At 50.7% G+C, this 15,211-nt stretch overlaps 1 protein-coding gene across 1 annotated transcript in view; it reads right to left on the bottom strand.

Annotated features, from left to right (window-relative positions):
- Nucleotides 1-4,918, bottom strand: part of phf10 (PHD finger protein 10) — a 37,929-nt gene extending 33,011 nt beyond the window's left edge. The window contains exons 1-3 of the mRNA XM_038815890.1: nt 4,765-4,918; nt 2,140-2,249; nt 1,711-1,841 (exon numbers count right to left, since the gene is read on the bottom strand). Of these exons, the coding sequence (XP_038671818.1) occupies nt 1,711-1,841; nt 2,140-2,249; nt 4,765-4,836 (313 nt within the window). The 5' untranslated portion in view covers nt 4,837-4,918. The remainder of the gene's footprint in view (nt 1-1,710; nt 1,842-2,139; nt 2,250-4,764) is intronic.
- Nucleotides 4,919-15,211: the final 10,293 nt, after the last annotated feature.

Raw genomic sequence — 15,211 nt, 5'->3', positions numbered from 1 at the left:
CAAAATGAATCACCTCACACTTTTCTGCATTAAACTCCATTTGCCACTTCTCAGCCCAGCTCTGCAGCCTATCTATGTCCCTCTGTAACCTGCAACATCCTTCCGCACTGTCCACAACTCCACCGACTTTAGTGTCATCTGCAAATTTACTCACCCATCCTTCTACGGCCTCCTCCAGGTCATTTATAAAAATAACAAACAGTAGTGGCCCCAAAACAGATCCTTGTGGTACACCACTAGTAACTGAATTCCAGGCTGAACATTTCCCATCAACCACCACCCTTTGTCTTCTATCAGCTAGCCAATGTCTGATCCAAACTGCTAAATCACCCTTAATCCAATGTCTCCGTATTTTCTGCAATAGCCTACCGTGGGGTACCTTATCAAACGCTTTACTGAAATCCATATACACCACATCAACTGCTTTACCCTCGTCCACCTGTTTGGTCACCTCCTCAAATAACTCAATAAGGTTTGTGAGGTACGACCTACCCTTCACAAAACCGTGTTGACTATCCCTAATCAAATTATTCCGTTCCAGATGATTATAAATCCTATCTCTTATAATCTATAGTTGCCGGGGTTGTCGCTACTCCCTTCTTGAACAAGGGGACAACGTTTGCTTATCCTTCTGGCACTATTCCTATAGACAATGACGACATAAAGATCAAAGCCAAAGGCTCTGCAATCTCCTCCCTAGCTTCCCAGAGAATCCTAGGATAAATCCCATCCGGCCCAGGGGACTTACCTATTTTCACACTTTCCAGAATTGCTAACACCTCCTCCTTATGAACCTAAATCCCATCTAGTCTAGTAGCCTGTATCTCAGTATTCTCGACAACATTGTCTTTTTCCTGTGTGAATACTGACGAAAAATATTCATTTAGTGCCTCTCCTATCTCCTCGGACTCCACGCACAAGTCTTGAAAGACGTGCTGTTCGGTGAATTGGACATTCTGAATTCTCCCTCCGTGTACCCGAACAGGCGCCGGAATGTGGCGACGAGGGGCTTTTCGCAGTAACTTCATTGCAGTGTCAATGTAAGCCTACTCGTGACACTAATAAGGATTATAAAAAAAAGAGTGGCAATGGCTATACTAATAAAACGAAGGCCGTGTCCAAATGAGGTGTGAAGAGCTCAGCGCCGGCCCTAGGGTTGCTGGCGCCCCGGGCAAGCTGAACTTCAGCGCCCTTGGGGGGGGGGGGGGGGGGGGGGGGGGGGGCGAGGGCGAGGGCGGGGCGGGGGGGGGGGGGGGGGGGGGCGAGGCGGGAGGGGGGGCGGGACCGAGGCGGGGCGGACGGAGGGAGGGGCGGGCGGAGGGGGCCGCCCTGGGGAGGGCGGCCACCGCGCATGCGCTGGTTGGCACCGGCCCAACTGCGCATGCGCGGGACCCGAGTCTCTGGCGCCCCCTAACACATGGCGCCCCGAGCGACTGCCCAAGTTGCCGGTACCTTGGGCCGGCCCTGGAAGAGCTACATAAAAAAGACCTGCATGCAACAGGATGGGATAAAGAAAGAAATAAGACGAAGATGAATTAAAACCCGTTCCTCGGTTATGGTGAAAGTTTGCGACCTGAAACATTTGCACTGTTTCTCTGCACAGATGCTGCCTGACTGGCTGAGTTTTTCACGCTTGTTTTGTTCTTATTATATACAATTCCTAAATACGTCTGGGCATTACATTCCAAATTGAAACCCCAAAAACCCTACCTGGATATTTACGCTTGAATGAAGTCACACCTAAATATTCACTAACTTGTTCCTGAAGCATGTAATACTCCACCGTATCATCAGCTGGCCATTTATATTCTGTCAACATCTCTGCTGGAAAATAGCTGGAGCTGAGAGGAAAAATTATTTTTTAAATCTTCAGTACTGATCAATCTTTCCAGTTTAAGTAACAGAAATTCTACTAGGCTCAGTTCAATAGGACTTGCCCTAATGGCAATGGTGCAAGTGTGTGGGAGTGTGTTGCAATCTTATAACAAGATTACTTGGAGATAACACTGGCAAAAGTAATATGTTCCCAATTTCCTGTGGACGACTGGTGTGGTTAATTTACCACAGCATCAATATCTGGGTTTGTTCACCACTTAATATGATAATAAGGGGAAATTTAAGACAGAACAGAGTATGTACCTGAAGTCCTGAGTAGTGTCACTGCTTTTACAGCTATCCCCAGATCCCATACGTCGGCGCTTGGCAGGCTGGCTTATGGCATCATCATTTGAAGTCTCCTCTGTGTCTTCCTAGCGTGATGAGTAAAACAAAAAAAGCCTTTCATTTATATAATACTTTGCATTACGACTGGATGTCTCAAATCTCTTTACAATCAATGAAGTGCATACAGTTGTAATGATGGAAATGTGGCAGCTAATTTGTACACAGCAAGCTCCCACAAACAGCAATGTGATAATGGGCAGATAATGCTCACTCAGCTAAATCGCTGGCTTTGAAAGCAGCCCAAGCAGGCCAGCAGCACGGTTCAATTCCCGTACCAGCCTCCCCGGACAGGCGCCGGAATGTGGCGACTAGGGGTTTTTCACAGTAACTTCATTGAAGCCTACTCGTGACAATAAGCGATTTTCATTTCCTTTCATAATATGTTTTTGAGATGTTAATTGAGGGATAGAAATTAGCTAAGGCATCAGGGATAACTCCCCTGCTTTTCTTCAAATAGTGCCATGGGATCTTGTGCATCTACCGTCTTAGAATTGTGACATTGGGTCTATATTCGCTCAGTTTAATGTCTCATAAAGAAAGAACAAAGAAAGGTTACGGCACACGAACAGGCTCTTTGCCCCGCCAAGCCTGTGCCGATCATGAAGCCCTAACTAAAAAAAACCTTCTGCCTTACTCGATCCGTATCCCTCTATTTCCTCCCTATTCATGTATCCATCCAGATGCCTCTTAAATGTCGCTCATGTGCCGGCTTCCACCACATCCTCTGGCAGCGCATTCCAGACACCCACCACTCTCTGCGTGAAAAACCCCGCACATCTCCCTTAAACTTTCCCCTTCTCACCTTGAACGTGTGCCCCCTTGTAATTGACACTTCCACCCTTGGAAAAAGGGTGATTATACACCCTGGGCTGGATTCTCCACCCCGCCACATTTCTGTTTCACCCCGCTGGCGGGATGCTCCGTCACGCCAGCTGGTCAATGGGGTTTCCCGTTGTGGAGCAGCCCTACGCCGTCGGGAAACCCCAGAGCTGCTGGCAATACGGAGCATCCAGCTGGCGGAGAATCCAGCCCTCTGTCTATGCCTCTTAGACATCTTTCAGGTCTCCCCTCAGCTTCTGACCTTCCAGTGAAAACAATCCTAGTTTATTCAATCTCTCCTCATGGCCAACACCCTCGAGACCAGGCAACATCCTGGTGAACCTTCTTTGCTCTCTCTCCAAAGCTTCCCCATCCTTCTGATGTGACCAGAACTGCATGTAATGCGCCAAATGCAGCCTGACCAAGGTTTTATATAGCTGCTGCATGATTTCCCAACTCTTGTACTCAATGCCCCGGTTGATGAATGCAAGCATGTCTGATAATAATACAATGTAACACTCCCACAGTACTGCACTGGAGTGTCAGCCTTGGCATTTGTGCTCACGGCCTGGAGTAGGACTTGACCATGTTACCCTGTGACTCAACAGATGCCCTGTGACTCCAACTGATCAACAGCTGAAGAGCAAAAAAAATTCAAAATGAAATAAGAGAATGTTTGGCTGGAACTTTTACACTCAATACGAGTGTCTTGAGAAAATCTTTGGTCACATTACATTTTGCTTTATAGCACTCAGACTGTTTTAGTCCCTTAGATATGTTATACAGTTGTCCTTCTTCCCAGGTGCTGTGACCCATTAAGTATCCCTGTATACATTCCAGACTTTTAGCATCCACAGTATTTTGTTCTTTGCTTTTTTACTGCAGTAACTCGAGTGGATTAGAGGAGTGGAACAATAATGGGGGAGAAAGTTATTCTCTCATATCATGAATTGTGTTCCAGAACACCGGAGGGTGTGTTACTATTTAACTTAACGAAAGGATGAGCTAATCATGTCACCAGAAACTAACTGGGAGAACTGGTAACTGGAATCAAGTCCTTTGATGCAGCGCAAGTGGATAGCACTGTTGGTTCACAGCACCAGGGTCCCAGGTTCGATTCCCCGCTGGGTCACTGTCTGCGTGGAGTCTGCACGTTCTCCCCATGTCTGTGTGGGTTTCCTCCGGGTGCTCCGGTTTCCTCCCACAGTCCAAAGATGCGCAGGTTAGGTGGATTGGCCATGCTAAATTACCCTTGGTAACCAAAAAGGTTAGGAGGAAGTGAGGGCTAAAGTGGGTCGGTGCAGACTCGATGGGCTGAATGGCCTCCTCCTTCTGCACTGTATGTTCTTTAGATTTTAGATAAAAGCAAGTTACTGCGGATGCTGGAAAAACAGAGAACACTGGGCAATCTCAGCAAGTCTGGAGAGAGAAGGGAGCTAATGTTTCCAGCCTAAATGACTCTTTGTCAAAGCTCCACCTTTCTATTTCAGGTGAGAATGGGCCATACAGGAATTGCACTGCGCGCATCACTTGCAGGCGGGTTCACTGAGCGAGAAACACAAAAACAACCCGCCTCTTTGCTGCGGGCGGGCGGCTGGCTGATTAGAATTCTCTCCGTCTCAGCCCGGAGCCAGGTCAAAACCAGCCCGGCGGGTGTACAGACGCCCCCGGTGGGGTGGGGGGAAACCCTTTCCCCCAGCCGCCCCACACACACATACTCACCCTGCTAGACTGCGCTCCCGGTGTTGCTGGGTTACTGTCGCACAGGCGGCCCGACGACACCGCGGCGGCCATTTCCACTGCACTGCGCCGCCTGCCGGGCCGACCATGAGCCTTCCCTCGGCAAAGCGGCCCGCCACCGGCTCAACTCCAGGGTGGCCATGGTCGGCCCTCCCCCCTGCAGCAGCAGCCAGCTGTCCACTGTGTCTGTGTCAGCGCTGGGGAAACGGGCAGGTTTCAGGCCGAACAGGAGTCAGATCAAAACACACGCAATTTCCTTCACAGAATCCCCTCAGCGCAGGTGGAGGCCGTTCGGCCCATCGAGTCTGGACCGACCCTCGGAAAGAGCACCCTCCCTACCCAGACCCATAACCCTGGTGAACTAAAGGGCAATTTATCATGGCCAACCCACCTGACTTACACATCTTTGGGTTGTGGGAGGAAGCCGGAGCACCCGGAGGAAACCCACGCACACACGGGCAGTACGGGTAGCACAGTGGCTAGCACTGTTGGCTCAGCTCCAGGGTCCCAGGTTGGATTCCCGGCTTGGGTCACTGTCTGTGCGGGGTCTGCACGTTCTCCCCGTGTTTGCGTGGGTTTCCTCCGGGTGCTCTGGTTTCCCCCCACAAGTCGCGAAAGACGGGCTGGATTCTCCGCCGGTGGGGTGCTCCGGTTTTACGACAGTATGGGGCAGCCCCACAATGGGAAACCACATTGACCGGCCGGCGTGACGGAGCATCCCGCCGGCGGGGTGAACCTGACGTGTGGCTCGGTGGAACGGAGAATCCAAACCGTGCCTTTAGGTAATGTGGACATTCTGAATTCTCCCTCAATGTACCCGAACAGGCACCAGAATCTGGCGACTTGGGGCTTTTCACAGTAACTTCATTGCACTGTTAATGTAAGCCTACTTGTGACAATAAAGATTATTAGACACGGGGAGAAAGCGCAACCTCCACAGAGACAGCCACCCAAGGCTGGAATTGAACCCGGGACCGTGGCGCTGTGAGGCAGCAGTGCTAGCCTCCGTGCCGCCCCTTTGTTTCCAAAGATGAGATATGTGAAAATAGATAATAAATGAGAGGCAGCGTGTAAAACTTGCACTGCAGCAACTTGCCAAGGTTCCTTTGACAGCATCTTCTACCTGTGACTTATAGAACATAGAACAGTACAGCACAGAACAGGCCCTTCGGCCCTCAATGTTGTGCCGAGCCATGATCACCCTACTCAAACCCACGTATCCACCCTATACCCGTAACCCAACAACCCCCCCTTAACCTTTAGCATGGCCAATCCACCTAACCCGCACATCTTTGGACTGTGGGAGGAAACTGGAGCACCCGGAGGAAACCCACGCACACAGGGGGAGGATGTGCAGACTCCACACAGACAGTGACCCAGCCGGGAATCGAACCTGGGACCCTGGAGCTGTGAAGCATTTATGCTAACCACCATGCTACCCTGCTGCCCCTAAAGTGACTTCTACCACTTAAAGGGACAAAGTTAGTAGAGGAGAAGGAAAAATAAGCAAAACTTGGGAAATGACTGGCAATGGTCCGAACTGGAGTTCTATTTTAAGGTATACAAGACCAGTCTGACCATAAGGACTAGTGCAATATAATGTGGGTAAATGTGAGGTTATCCACTTTGTTGACAAAAACAGGAAGGCAGATTATTATCTGAATGGTGGCAGTTTAGGAAAGAGGGAATTGCAACGAGGCCTGGGTGTCATGGTGGAACAGTTGCTGAAGGTTGGCATGCAGGTACAGAGGGCGATGATGAAAGCTAATGGCATGCTGGCCTTCATAGCGAGAGGATTGGATTATAGGAGTAGGGATGTCTTGCCGCAGTTGTACAGGGCGTTGCTGAAGCCACACCTCGAGTATTGTGTGCAGTTTTGGTATCCTAGTTTGAGGAAGGGCATTCTTGCTATTCAGGGGTCCAGCGAAGGTTCACTAGACTAATTCCTGGGATGGCAGGACTGACATATGAAGAAAGACTGGATCAACTAGGCTTTTACTCACTGGCGTTTAGAAGAGTGAGAATCACATAGAAACATATAAAATCCTGATGAGACTGGACAGGCTAGAGACGGGAAGAATGTTCCCGATGTTGGGGACGTCCAGAACTAAGGGCTTACAGCCTAAGAATAAGGAGGAAGCCATTCAGGACTGAGATTAGGAAGAACATCTTCTCTCAGAGAGTTGTGGAATTCTGTACCACAGAAAGGTGTTGGGGCCAGTTTGTTGGATATATTCAAGAGGGGGCTAGACGTAGCCCTTGCGCCTAAAAGGGTATGGAGAGAAAGCAGGTGTGGGATACTGAATTTGCATGACCAGCCATGAACATATTGAACGGTGGTGCAGGCTTGAAGGGCCGAATAGCCTACTCCTGCGCTTATGTTCTATGTTTCTAGGAGCAGGAGTTGGCAATTCAGCCCCTCAAGCCTGCTCCGCCATTCAGTACGATCATGGCCGATCTCATTTAGGCCTCATCTCCACCTTCCTGCCTACTTCCCATAATCCTTTATCCCACTACTAATTAAAAACCTATTTCCTCCTTAAACTTGTTCAGTGTTTCGGCATCCAATGCACTCTGGGTAAAGAATTCCACTGTTTCATGACCCTTTGAGTGAAGTAATTACTCCTCATTTCTTTTAAATCTGCCACCCTTAGCCTAAAACAATGGCCTCTACTTCTAGAATGTCCAACAAGGGGAAACATCCGTTATATGTCTACCCTGTCAATCCCCTTTGGCATCTGATTTGCCTCAATTAGATCTCCCCTGGATCTCCTAAACTCCAGCAGGCATAGGCTTAAACTGCTCAATCTCGCTTCATAAAACAAATCCGTCTTTCCTGGAATTAATCTAGCGAACCTTCTCTGAACCGCCTCAAATTAATTTACGTCCTTCCTGAAGTAAGTGGATTAAAACTGCACAGTACTCTGGATGCAGTCTCACCAATGCCCTGTACAGTTGCAACAGCACTTCCCTACTCTATTCCATTGGCATTGAATGCAAAAATTCCATTTGCCTTCAATATTACCTGTTGACTCTACATGCTAACTTTCTGGGATTCATGCTCGAGGACACCCAGATCCCTTTGCACCAAAGCATTTTGACGTTTCTTTCCATTTAGATAAGAAGTTTTATTCCTCTGACCAAACTGTACTATCTCACACTTATCCACATTAAATTCCATCTGCCAATTTTTTTCCCCACTCACCTAAGGTTTCCATATCCATTTGTAAATTTCTTATTCCCTCGGGTAAATTTCTTTCCCACCTATTTTAGTGCCATCTGTGAATTTGGCTACAGTACATTCTATCCCTGCATCCAAGTCATTAATATAGATTGTAAATAGTTTGGTCTGAGGATCGAACTCTGTAGCACACCACTAGTTATAGCTTGTCAACCAGAAAAAGGCCCATTTATCCCCACTCTCAACTTTCTGTTGGTTAGCCAACCTCTACCCAAGCTTTTTAAAATAATTTTTAGAGTACCCAACACAATTACTTTTTTTTTCCAATTAAGGGGCAACTTAGCGTGGCCAATCCACCTACCCTGCATATCTTTGGATTGTGGGGGTGAGACCCACGCAGACACCGGGAGAACGTGCAAACTCCACACGGACAGTGACCCAGAGCCGGGATCGAACCCGGGTCCTCAGCGCCATAGGCAGCAGTGCTAACCACTGAGCCACCGTGCCGCCCTTATCCAAGTTAATATATTTCCCCCATTCCTGTGGGATCTTACCTTGCACATTAAGCTTTTGTGAGGCACCTTCTGGAAATCCAGATACACTACATCTACAGAACTCCCATTATTCACTCGGCTTGTTACATCCTCAAAGACAAATTAGTCAAACTAGAGCAGATGGGAGGGTGGGGGGCAGATCTGTGGCGTTTATTGAACCTGTGGGATCAGAATTTTTCTTTTTTTCCTCATGTCCATCATGTTTACTCATATTTGCATTTTTCTGATGGGTAGGTCTCCTCCCCTGGGTGAAGAGGGCAGGGTATTAGGCTATTGTGATTTCAGACCATGCTCTAAACTTTGTGGACTTGGTTCTAGAGTCAGGTCCCTCTCAGCGCCCGCCTTCGAGGTTGGATACTGCACTGTTAGCAGACAAAAGGATTTTGAAAACGTATATCCTCCGCCATTGAGGAGTATATAAAGTTTAGCAAGAACAAGTCTATCTCAGCCTCTTCGCTCCAGGATACCCTTAAGGTAGTTATTAAGGGGAGATAATTTCCTATAAAGCACATATGGAAAGGGCTGAGGGTGGAGTGGCAGAGGCTGGTGGACCCCATCCTTAAGGTGAACCATCAGTACTCACTTGACACCACCACAGAGTTGCTTGCGAGCAGGAAAGAGCTGCAGATGCAATTTGAATTATCACCAGGTAAGACGGTGAGTCAGCTGCAGTGCTCAAAGGGGGTAGTCTATGAATAAGGGGAGAAAGCCAGTCACCAGCTGAGGTAGCTTCCCAGGAGATTGTACAGATTGGGAACTCGAGTAGCAGTTTGGTTTACGTCCCGTCTGAAGTCAATGCGGCTTTCAAAGCACTCTATGGGGATTTTTATAGCTCAGAACCCCAGAGGAGAGTTCGGTCATGGCGGAGTTTTTAGATGGATTGTCCTTCCCATTGGCGGAGAGAGAAAGGCAGGAGGAGTTGGAATCCCCGTCGAGTCCTGAGGAGATTTTGAAAGGTATTGGGTTAATGCAGATGGGTAAAGCTATGGCTCTGATGTATTTCCAGTCGGGTTCTACAAGACATTTGCGGGTCAGTTGATTCCGTTAATATTGGACATGTTTAATGATTCCTTGTCTCGTAGTTCGTTGCCCATTACACTAACACAGGCTTCTTCTGGACGGACCTCGCTGCCGTCTCACGCTCACCTCCGCCTCTGCCGTTGCCAGGTGTACAGAGTTGCTGCTGTTGAACTGGTGCACAATACCCTACCAGTTATTCTATTTTATTTTTTACTGTATTTTTTTTATTATTTACTATTTTCTTTTCTTTGGTATGTTTGGGTGTGCCCTTTTCTTCTATATATGTGTATATATATATATATGTCTCTGATGGAACCATCAATTCACCAGACACATGTTTCCGATGTGAATCTAGGCTTTAATCGACTTACTTCAGAGCCAGCCTGTTACCTGTCGATGAACTCGTGTGACCCAGGCTGACTCTGGACACGGGTACTTATACAACTGCACTAGGGGGAGGAGTCATGGGCGGAACCAAGGGTGGAGCCCAGTACAAGTTCCTAAGTGCTCCCAGCGCTACTCCCCCTAGTGGTAGGACAGCGCTACTGCGCTTACAACAACAGTGTGAATTAACATATATTACAACAGTGTGAATTAACATATATTACATTCACCACATTCACCCCCTTCAAAAAAATCAAGTCTGGCGGGGGTGGTGATCTAGTCTACAAAGTCAGTCTGTCCGGCGGTCGAATTGTCCGCTGAGATCTGCGGAGCACCGGGGTTGCAGCCTCTTGCAGTGGCTGGATGGGTATGGTGTGCTGGGGTACGATGGGGACTCCAGGGAGGGTTGTATCCGAGCTTCATACTCTCCTGGTTCGACCGGGGACTGGGGGCGCTGGGGGCTGGCCGGCGCGGGGGCGCGGAACTGGTGGAGCGAGCTTGTGGGCTCGGGAGCGCAAGGGGGAGGTAGCATGGGGTGTAGGGTGAGAGATCCTTCTGTGGTGGTAGGGGGGGCGCTGGATCCGGCGGGTGCCAGATCCCGGAGGGATACAGTGTCCTGACGGCCGTCACGGAACTCGACGAATGCGTACTGGGGGTTGGAGTGGAGCAGGCGCACCTTCTCAACAAGGGGGTCGGTTTTGTGCGCCCTGACGTGTTTCCTCAGGAGTACGGGGCCCGGTGTCCTCAGCCATGCCGGAAGTGAGACCCTCGTGGTAGTGCCCCTGGAAAAAATGAAGAGCCTCTCGTGAGTGGTCTGGTTGGTCGCCGTACACAAAATGGACCTAATAGCGTGGAGCGTGTCTGGGAGGACTTCCTGCCACTGGGAGACTTGGAGCTTTCTAAACCGGAGGGTCAGTAGGATGGTCTTCCAGACCGTTGTGTTCTCCCTTTCCACCTGCCCGTTCCCCCTGGGGTTGTAGCTGGTAGTCCTGCTCGAGGCAATGCCCTTTTCGAGCAGGTACTGACGCAGCTCGTTGCTCATGAAGGACGAACCCCGGTCGCTGTGTACGTAGCTGGGGAAACCAAACAGGGTGAAGATGCTATGCAGGGCCCTAATGACTGTGTGGGAGGTCATGTCGTGGCACGGGATAGCGAATGGGAAACGGGAGAACTCGTCTACGACGTTTAAAAAGTAAACGTTCTTGTTAGTTGAGGGGAGTGGCCCTTTGAAATCAATCGCGAGGCGTTCAAAGGGCCTCGAAGCCTTGACCAGGTGGGCCCTGTCTGGTCTATAGAAGTGCGGTTTGCACTCCGCACAGATCGGGCAGTCCCTGGTGACCGCTTTTACCTCCTCGTTGGAGAAAGGCAGGTTTCGGGCCCTAATGTAGTGGGCGAGCCGGGTGAACCCCGGGTGGCAGAGGTCATTGTGGATGCTTTTTAATCAGTCGATCTGCGCGCTGGCGCATGTCCCGCGGGATAGGGCATCCGGAGGCTCGTTGAGCTTCCCGGGTCAATATTTGATATCGTAATTATAGGTGGAGAGTTCGATCCTCCACCTCAGAATTTTATCGTTTTTTATTTTGCCCCTTTGCGAGTTGTCGAACATGAAGGCAACCGATCTTTGGTCGGTGATGAGGGTGAACCTCCTACCTGCGAGGTAGTGCCTCCAGTGACGGATAGCCTCCACAATGGCTTGTGCTTCTTTCTCGACTGAAGAGTGTCGGAGTTCTGAAGCAGATAGGGTACGGGAGAAAAATGCAACTGGTCTCCCTGCCTGATTTAACGTGGCTGCAAGAGCTACCTCTGAGGCGTCGCTCTCTACCTGAAATGGGGTGGATTCATCCACCGCCCGCATGGCCGCTTTGGCGATGTCCTCCTTGATGCCGTCGAAGGCCTGGCGTGCCTCGGCTGACAGGGGAAATCGTGTGGTCATAAAGAGTGGGCGGGCTTTGTCCGCATATTGAGGGACCCACTGGGCGTTGTAGGAAAAAAATCCCGAGCACCGTTTGAGGGCCTTGGGACAATGAGGGGGAGAGAGTTCTAAGAGGGGGCGCATACGGTCCGGGTCGGGGCCCAGGACTCCGTTTTCCACGACATAGCCGAGGATGGCTAGTCTGGATGTGCGGAAAACGCATTTCTCCTTGTTGTACGTGAGATTCAGTTTCTGTGCCGTCTGGAGAAAACGGTGGAGGTTGGCGTCGTGGTCCTGCTGGTCATAGCCGCAGATGGTGACATTGTCCAAGTACGGAAACGTGGTCCGCAGCCCGTACTGGTCTACCATTCGGTCCATTGCTCGTTGGAACACCGAGACCCCATTGGTGACGCCGAAAGGGCCCCGGAGGAAATGGAAGAGGCGGCCATCGGCCTTGAATGCCGTATAGTGGCGGTCCTCCGGGCGGATTGGGAGCTGGTGGTATGCAGACTTCAGATCCACAATGGAAAAGAGCCGGTACTGGGCGATCTGGTTTACCATGTCTGCAATCCTGGGATGGGGATACGCGTCGAGGAGCGTAAATCTATTTATAGTCTGACTGTAGTCGACCACCATACGGAATTTTTCCCCGGTCTTAACGACCACCACCTGAGCTCTCCAGGGACTATTGCTGGCCTCTATAACCCCCTCACTGAGTAGCCTTCGGACCTCTGCTCTGACAAATACCCTATCCTGCAGGCTATACCACCTGCTACGAGTGGCTACGGGTTTACAGTCCTTAGTGAGATTGGCAAAGAGAGGAGGGGGGGAATTCGCAGTGTAGCGAGGCTGCAGATCATGAGTGGGGGCAGGGGCCCTCCGAAGCTGAGGGTGAGGCTCTTGAGGTTGCATTGGAAGTCTAGGCCTAATAAGAGTGGCGCACAGAGTTCGGGCAAAACGTAGAGTTTGAACTTCGAGTAACTAGCGCCTTGGATTGTGAGTGTCGCGGCGGTGCGCCCCTGGATCTGGACCGAGTGGAAGCCTGAAGCGAGTGAGATAGTTTGCTGCACGGGGAAAACGGGGAGCGAACAGCGTCTTACCAGGTCTGGATGTATGAAGCTCTCCGTGCTCCCGGAGTCGAAGAGACATGGCGTTTTGTACGCGTTGATATGGACCTCTGCCATCGAGTTTCGTAGATTCTTTGGTCGTGATTGGTCCAGGGTGACCACGCTGAGTTGCGGGTAGTCGGCGGCTCGATCAGCTGTGCTGGAGTGGCCCCGTGATGACTGCCCTCTGAGTTCATAGTTTAGTTCGAATTCCTCCGCTGAGTTGTCCGAGTGCAGAGATGCCGATCGGGCCCGTGGATCGCACGTGGCGGGCGGCGAGGAAGATGGCATCCAAGATGGCGGCCCCCATGAGTCGCACGTGGCGGGCAGCGAGGAAGATTGCGTCCAAGATGGCTGCCCCCATGAGTCGCACGTGGCTAGGTGCGTGGTGGAGGTTTTCCAAGATGGCGGCCCCCATGGATCGCACGTGGCTGGAGGGGGCGGAGTCGGGGCATAGGCCACAGCGTTTCGGGCCCCGTGGGGCTGCGAGTGAGGGGAGCGGTTACTGCGAGTCGCTGGGGAGTTGGAAGCTGGGGCCCTTTTAGCGAGGCACACTCTTGCGTAATGCCCTTTTTGCCGCAGCTGCTGCAGGTCGCGTTGCGGGCCGGGCAGTGCTGCCGCAGGTGCTGATTCTGGCCACAGAAATGGCAGGCTGGAGCAGCATAGTGGCTGGCTGGGGCAGCATAGTGGCTGGCTGGGGCAGCATAGTGGCTGGCTGGGGCAGCATACTGGCTGGTTGGGGCAGCATGGTGGCTGGCTGGGGCAGCATGGTGGCTGGGCGGCCGCGTGGCATAGGCCTGGGGGAGTTGCTGGTCGGGGGCCCATGTTTGGCTCACGGGGTCCGCGGGGAACGAGTTAAGGCTGCGGAAGGAGACCTCCATCGTGGCCGCAACTTCCACAGTCGTTTCTAAGTCCTGGGCCCCCTTTTCCAGCAGTCGTTGGCACACATAGATAGACCTGAGGCCCGCTACAAAAACATCGCGTACCGCCAATTCCCAGTGTTCAGCCGCGGTAACCGCTTGGTAATTACAGTCATTGGACAAATTGTTAAGTTCTCTTAGGAATTCGGTGAGTGATTCCGTAGGCCGCTGACGGTGAATCGTGAACACATGGCGAACACATGGCGAGAGTAAACTTCATTAATGGGCCTTACATACATTTTTTCGAGAACTGCTAGCGCCGCAGTATATGAACTGGCCGAGTTTAGTTGCGTCGAGATTCTGTGGCTCACCCTCGCGTGCAGTAGACTTAGCTTCTGATCCTCTGTAGTTTCGGCTGTGCTCGCTTCTGCCAGGTAGGCCTTGAAGCACCGTATCCAGTGGGAGAAGATTTCTTTAGCCTCTGCATCCTGCGGGTCGAGTTCCAGGCGTCCAGGCTTGAGGACCGATTCCATAATCGATCTTTACTGTTCTTAAGTCGATTAAATTCATGGAACCATCAATTCACCAGACACGTGTTTCCGATGTGAATCTAGGCTTTAATCGACTTACTTCAGAGCCAGCCTGTTACCTGTCGATGAACCCAGGCTGACTCTGGACACGGGTACTTATACAGCTGCACTAGGGGGAGGAGGCGTGGGCGGAACCAAGGGTGGAGCCCAGTACAAGTTCCTAAGTGCTCCTAGCGCTACTCCCCTAGTGGTAGGACAGCGCTACTGCGCTTACAACAACAGTGTGAATTAACATATATATTAACATATATTACATTCACCACAGTCTCTTATCATGAGGGGGCATAATTTTAAGGTGATTGGAGGAAGGTACGGGGAGACGTCAGAGGTAGGTTCTTTACACAGAGAGTGGTGGGTGCGTGGAATGCACTGCCAACGGAGGTGGTGGAGTCAGAGTCATTAGGGACATATAAGCTACTCTTGGACAGGCACATGGACAGCAGTAAATTGAAGGGGTGTAGGTTAGGTTGATCTTAGATTAGGATCTGTGGTCAGCACAACATCGTGGGCCAAAGGGCCTGTACTGTGCTGTACTGTTCTATGTTCTATCCTGTGTACATAACGGTAAATATACTTTGTTCAAAAACCCAATAAAAAAACATTTATAAAAAAAAAACACAGGCTTCTACTTCTCTGATCCTGAAGGACAAGGACCCTATAAACTGTGGGTTATATCGACCCATGTCCCTTTTGAACGTGAAAACTAAATTCCTTGTAGGGGTGTTGGCGCTGCAATTGGAGACCTGCTTGCCAGAGGTGATCGCAGAAGACCAGACAGGTTTCGTTAAGGTTCGGTAATTGTCAGCCAATGCACACGGCTGT

This window comes from Scyliorhinus canicula, chromosome 1 (genome assembly GCF_902713615.1).
Source record: "Scyliorhinus canicula chromosome 1, sScyCan1.1, whole genome shotgun sequence".
Lineage (NCBI taxonomy): Eukaryota > Metazoa > Chordata > Chondrichthyes > Carcharhiniformes > Scyliorhinidae > Scyliorhinus > Scyliorhinus canicula.
This window is presented reverse-complemented; position numbering and strand designations above follow the sequence as displayed.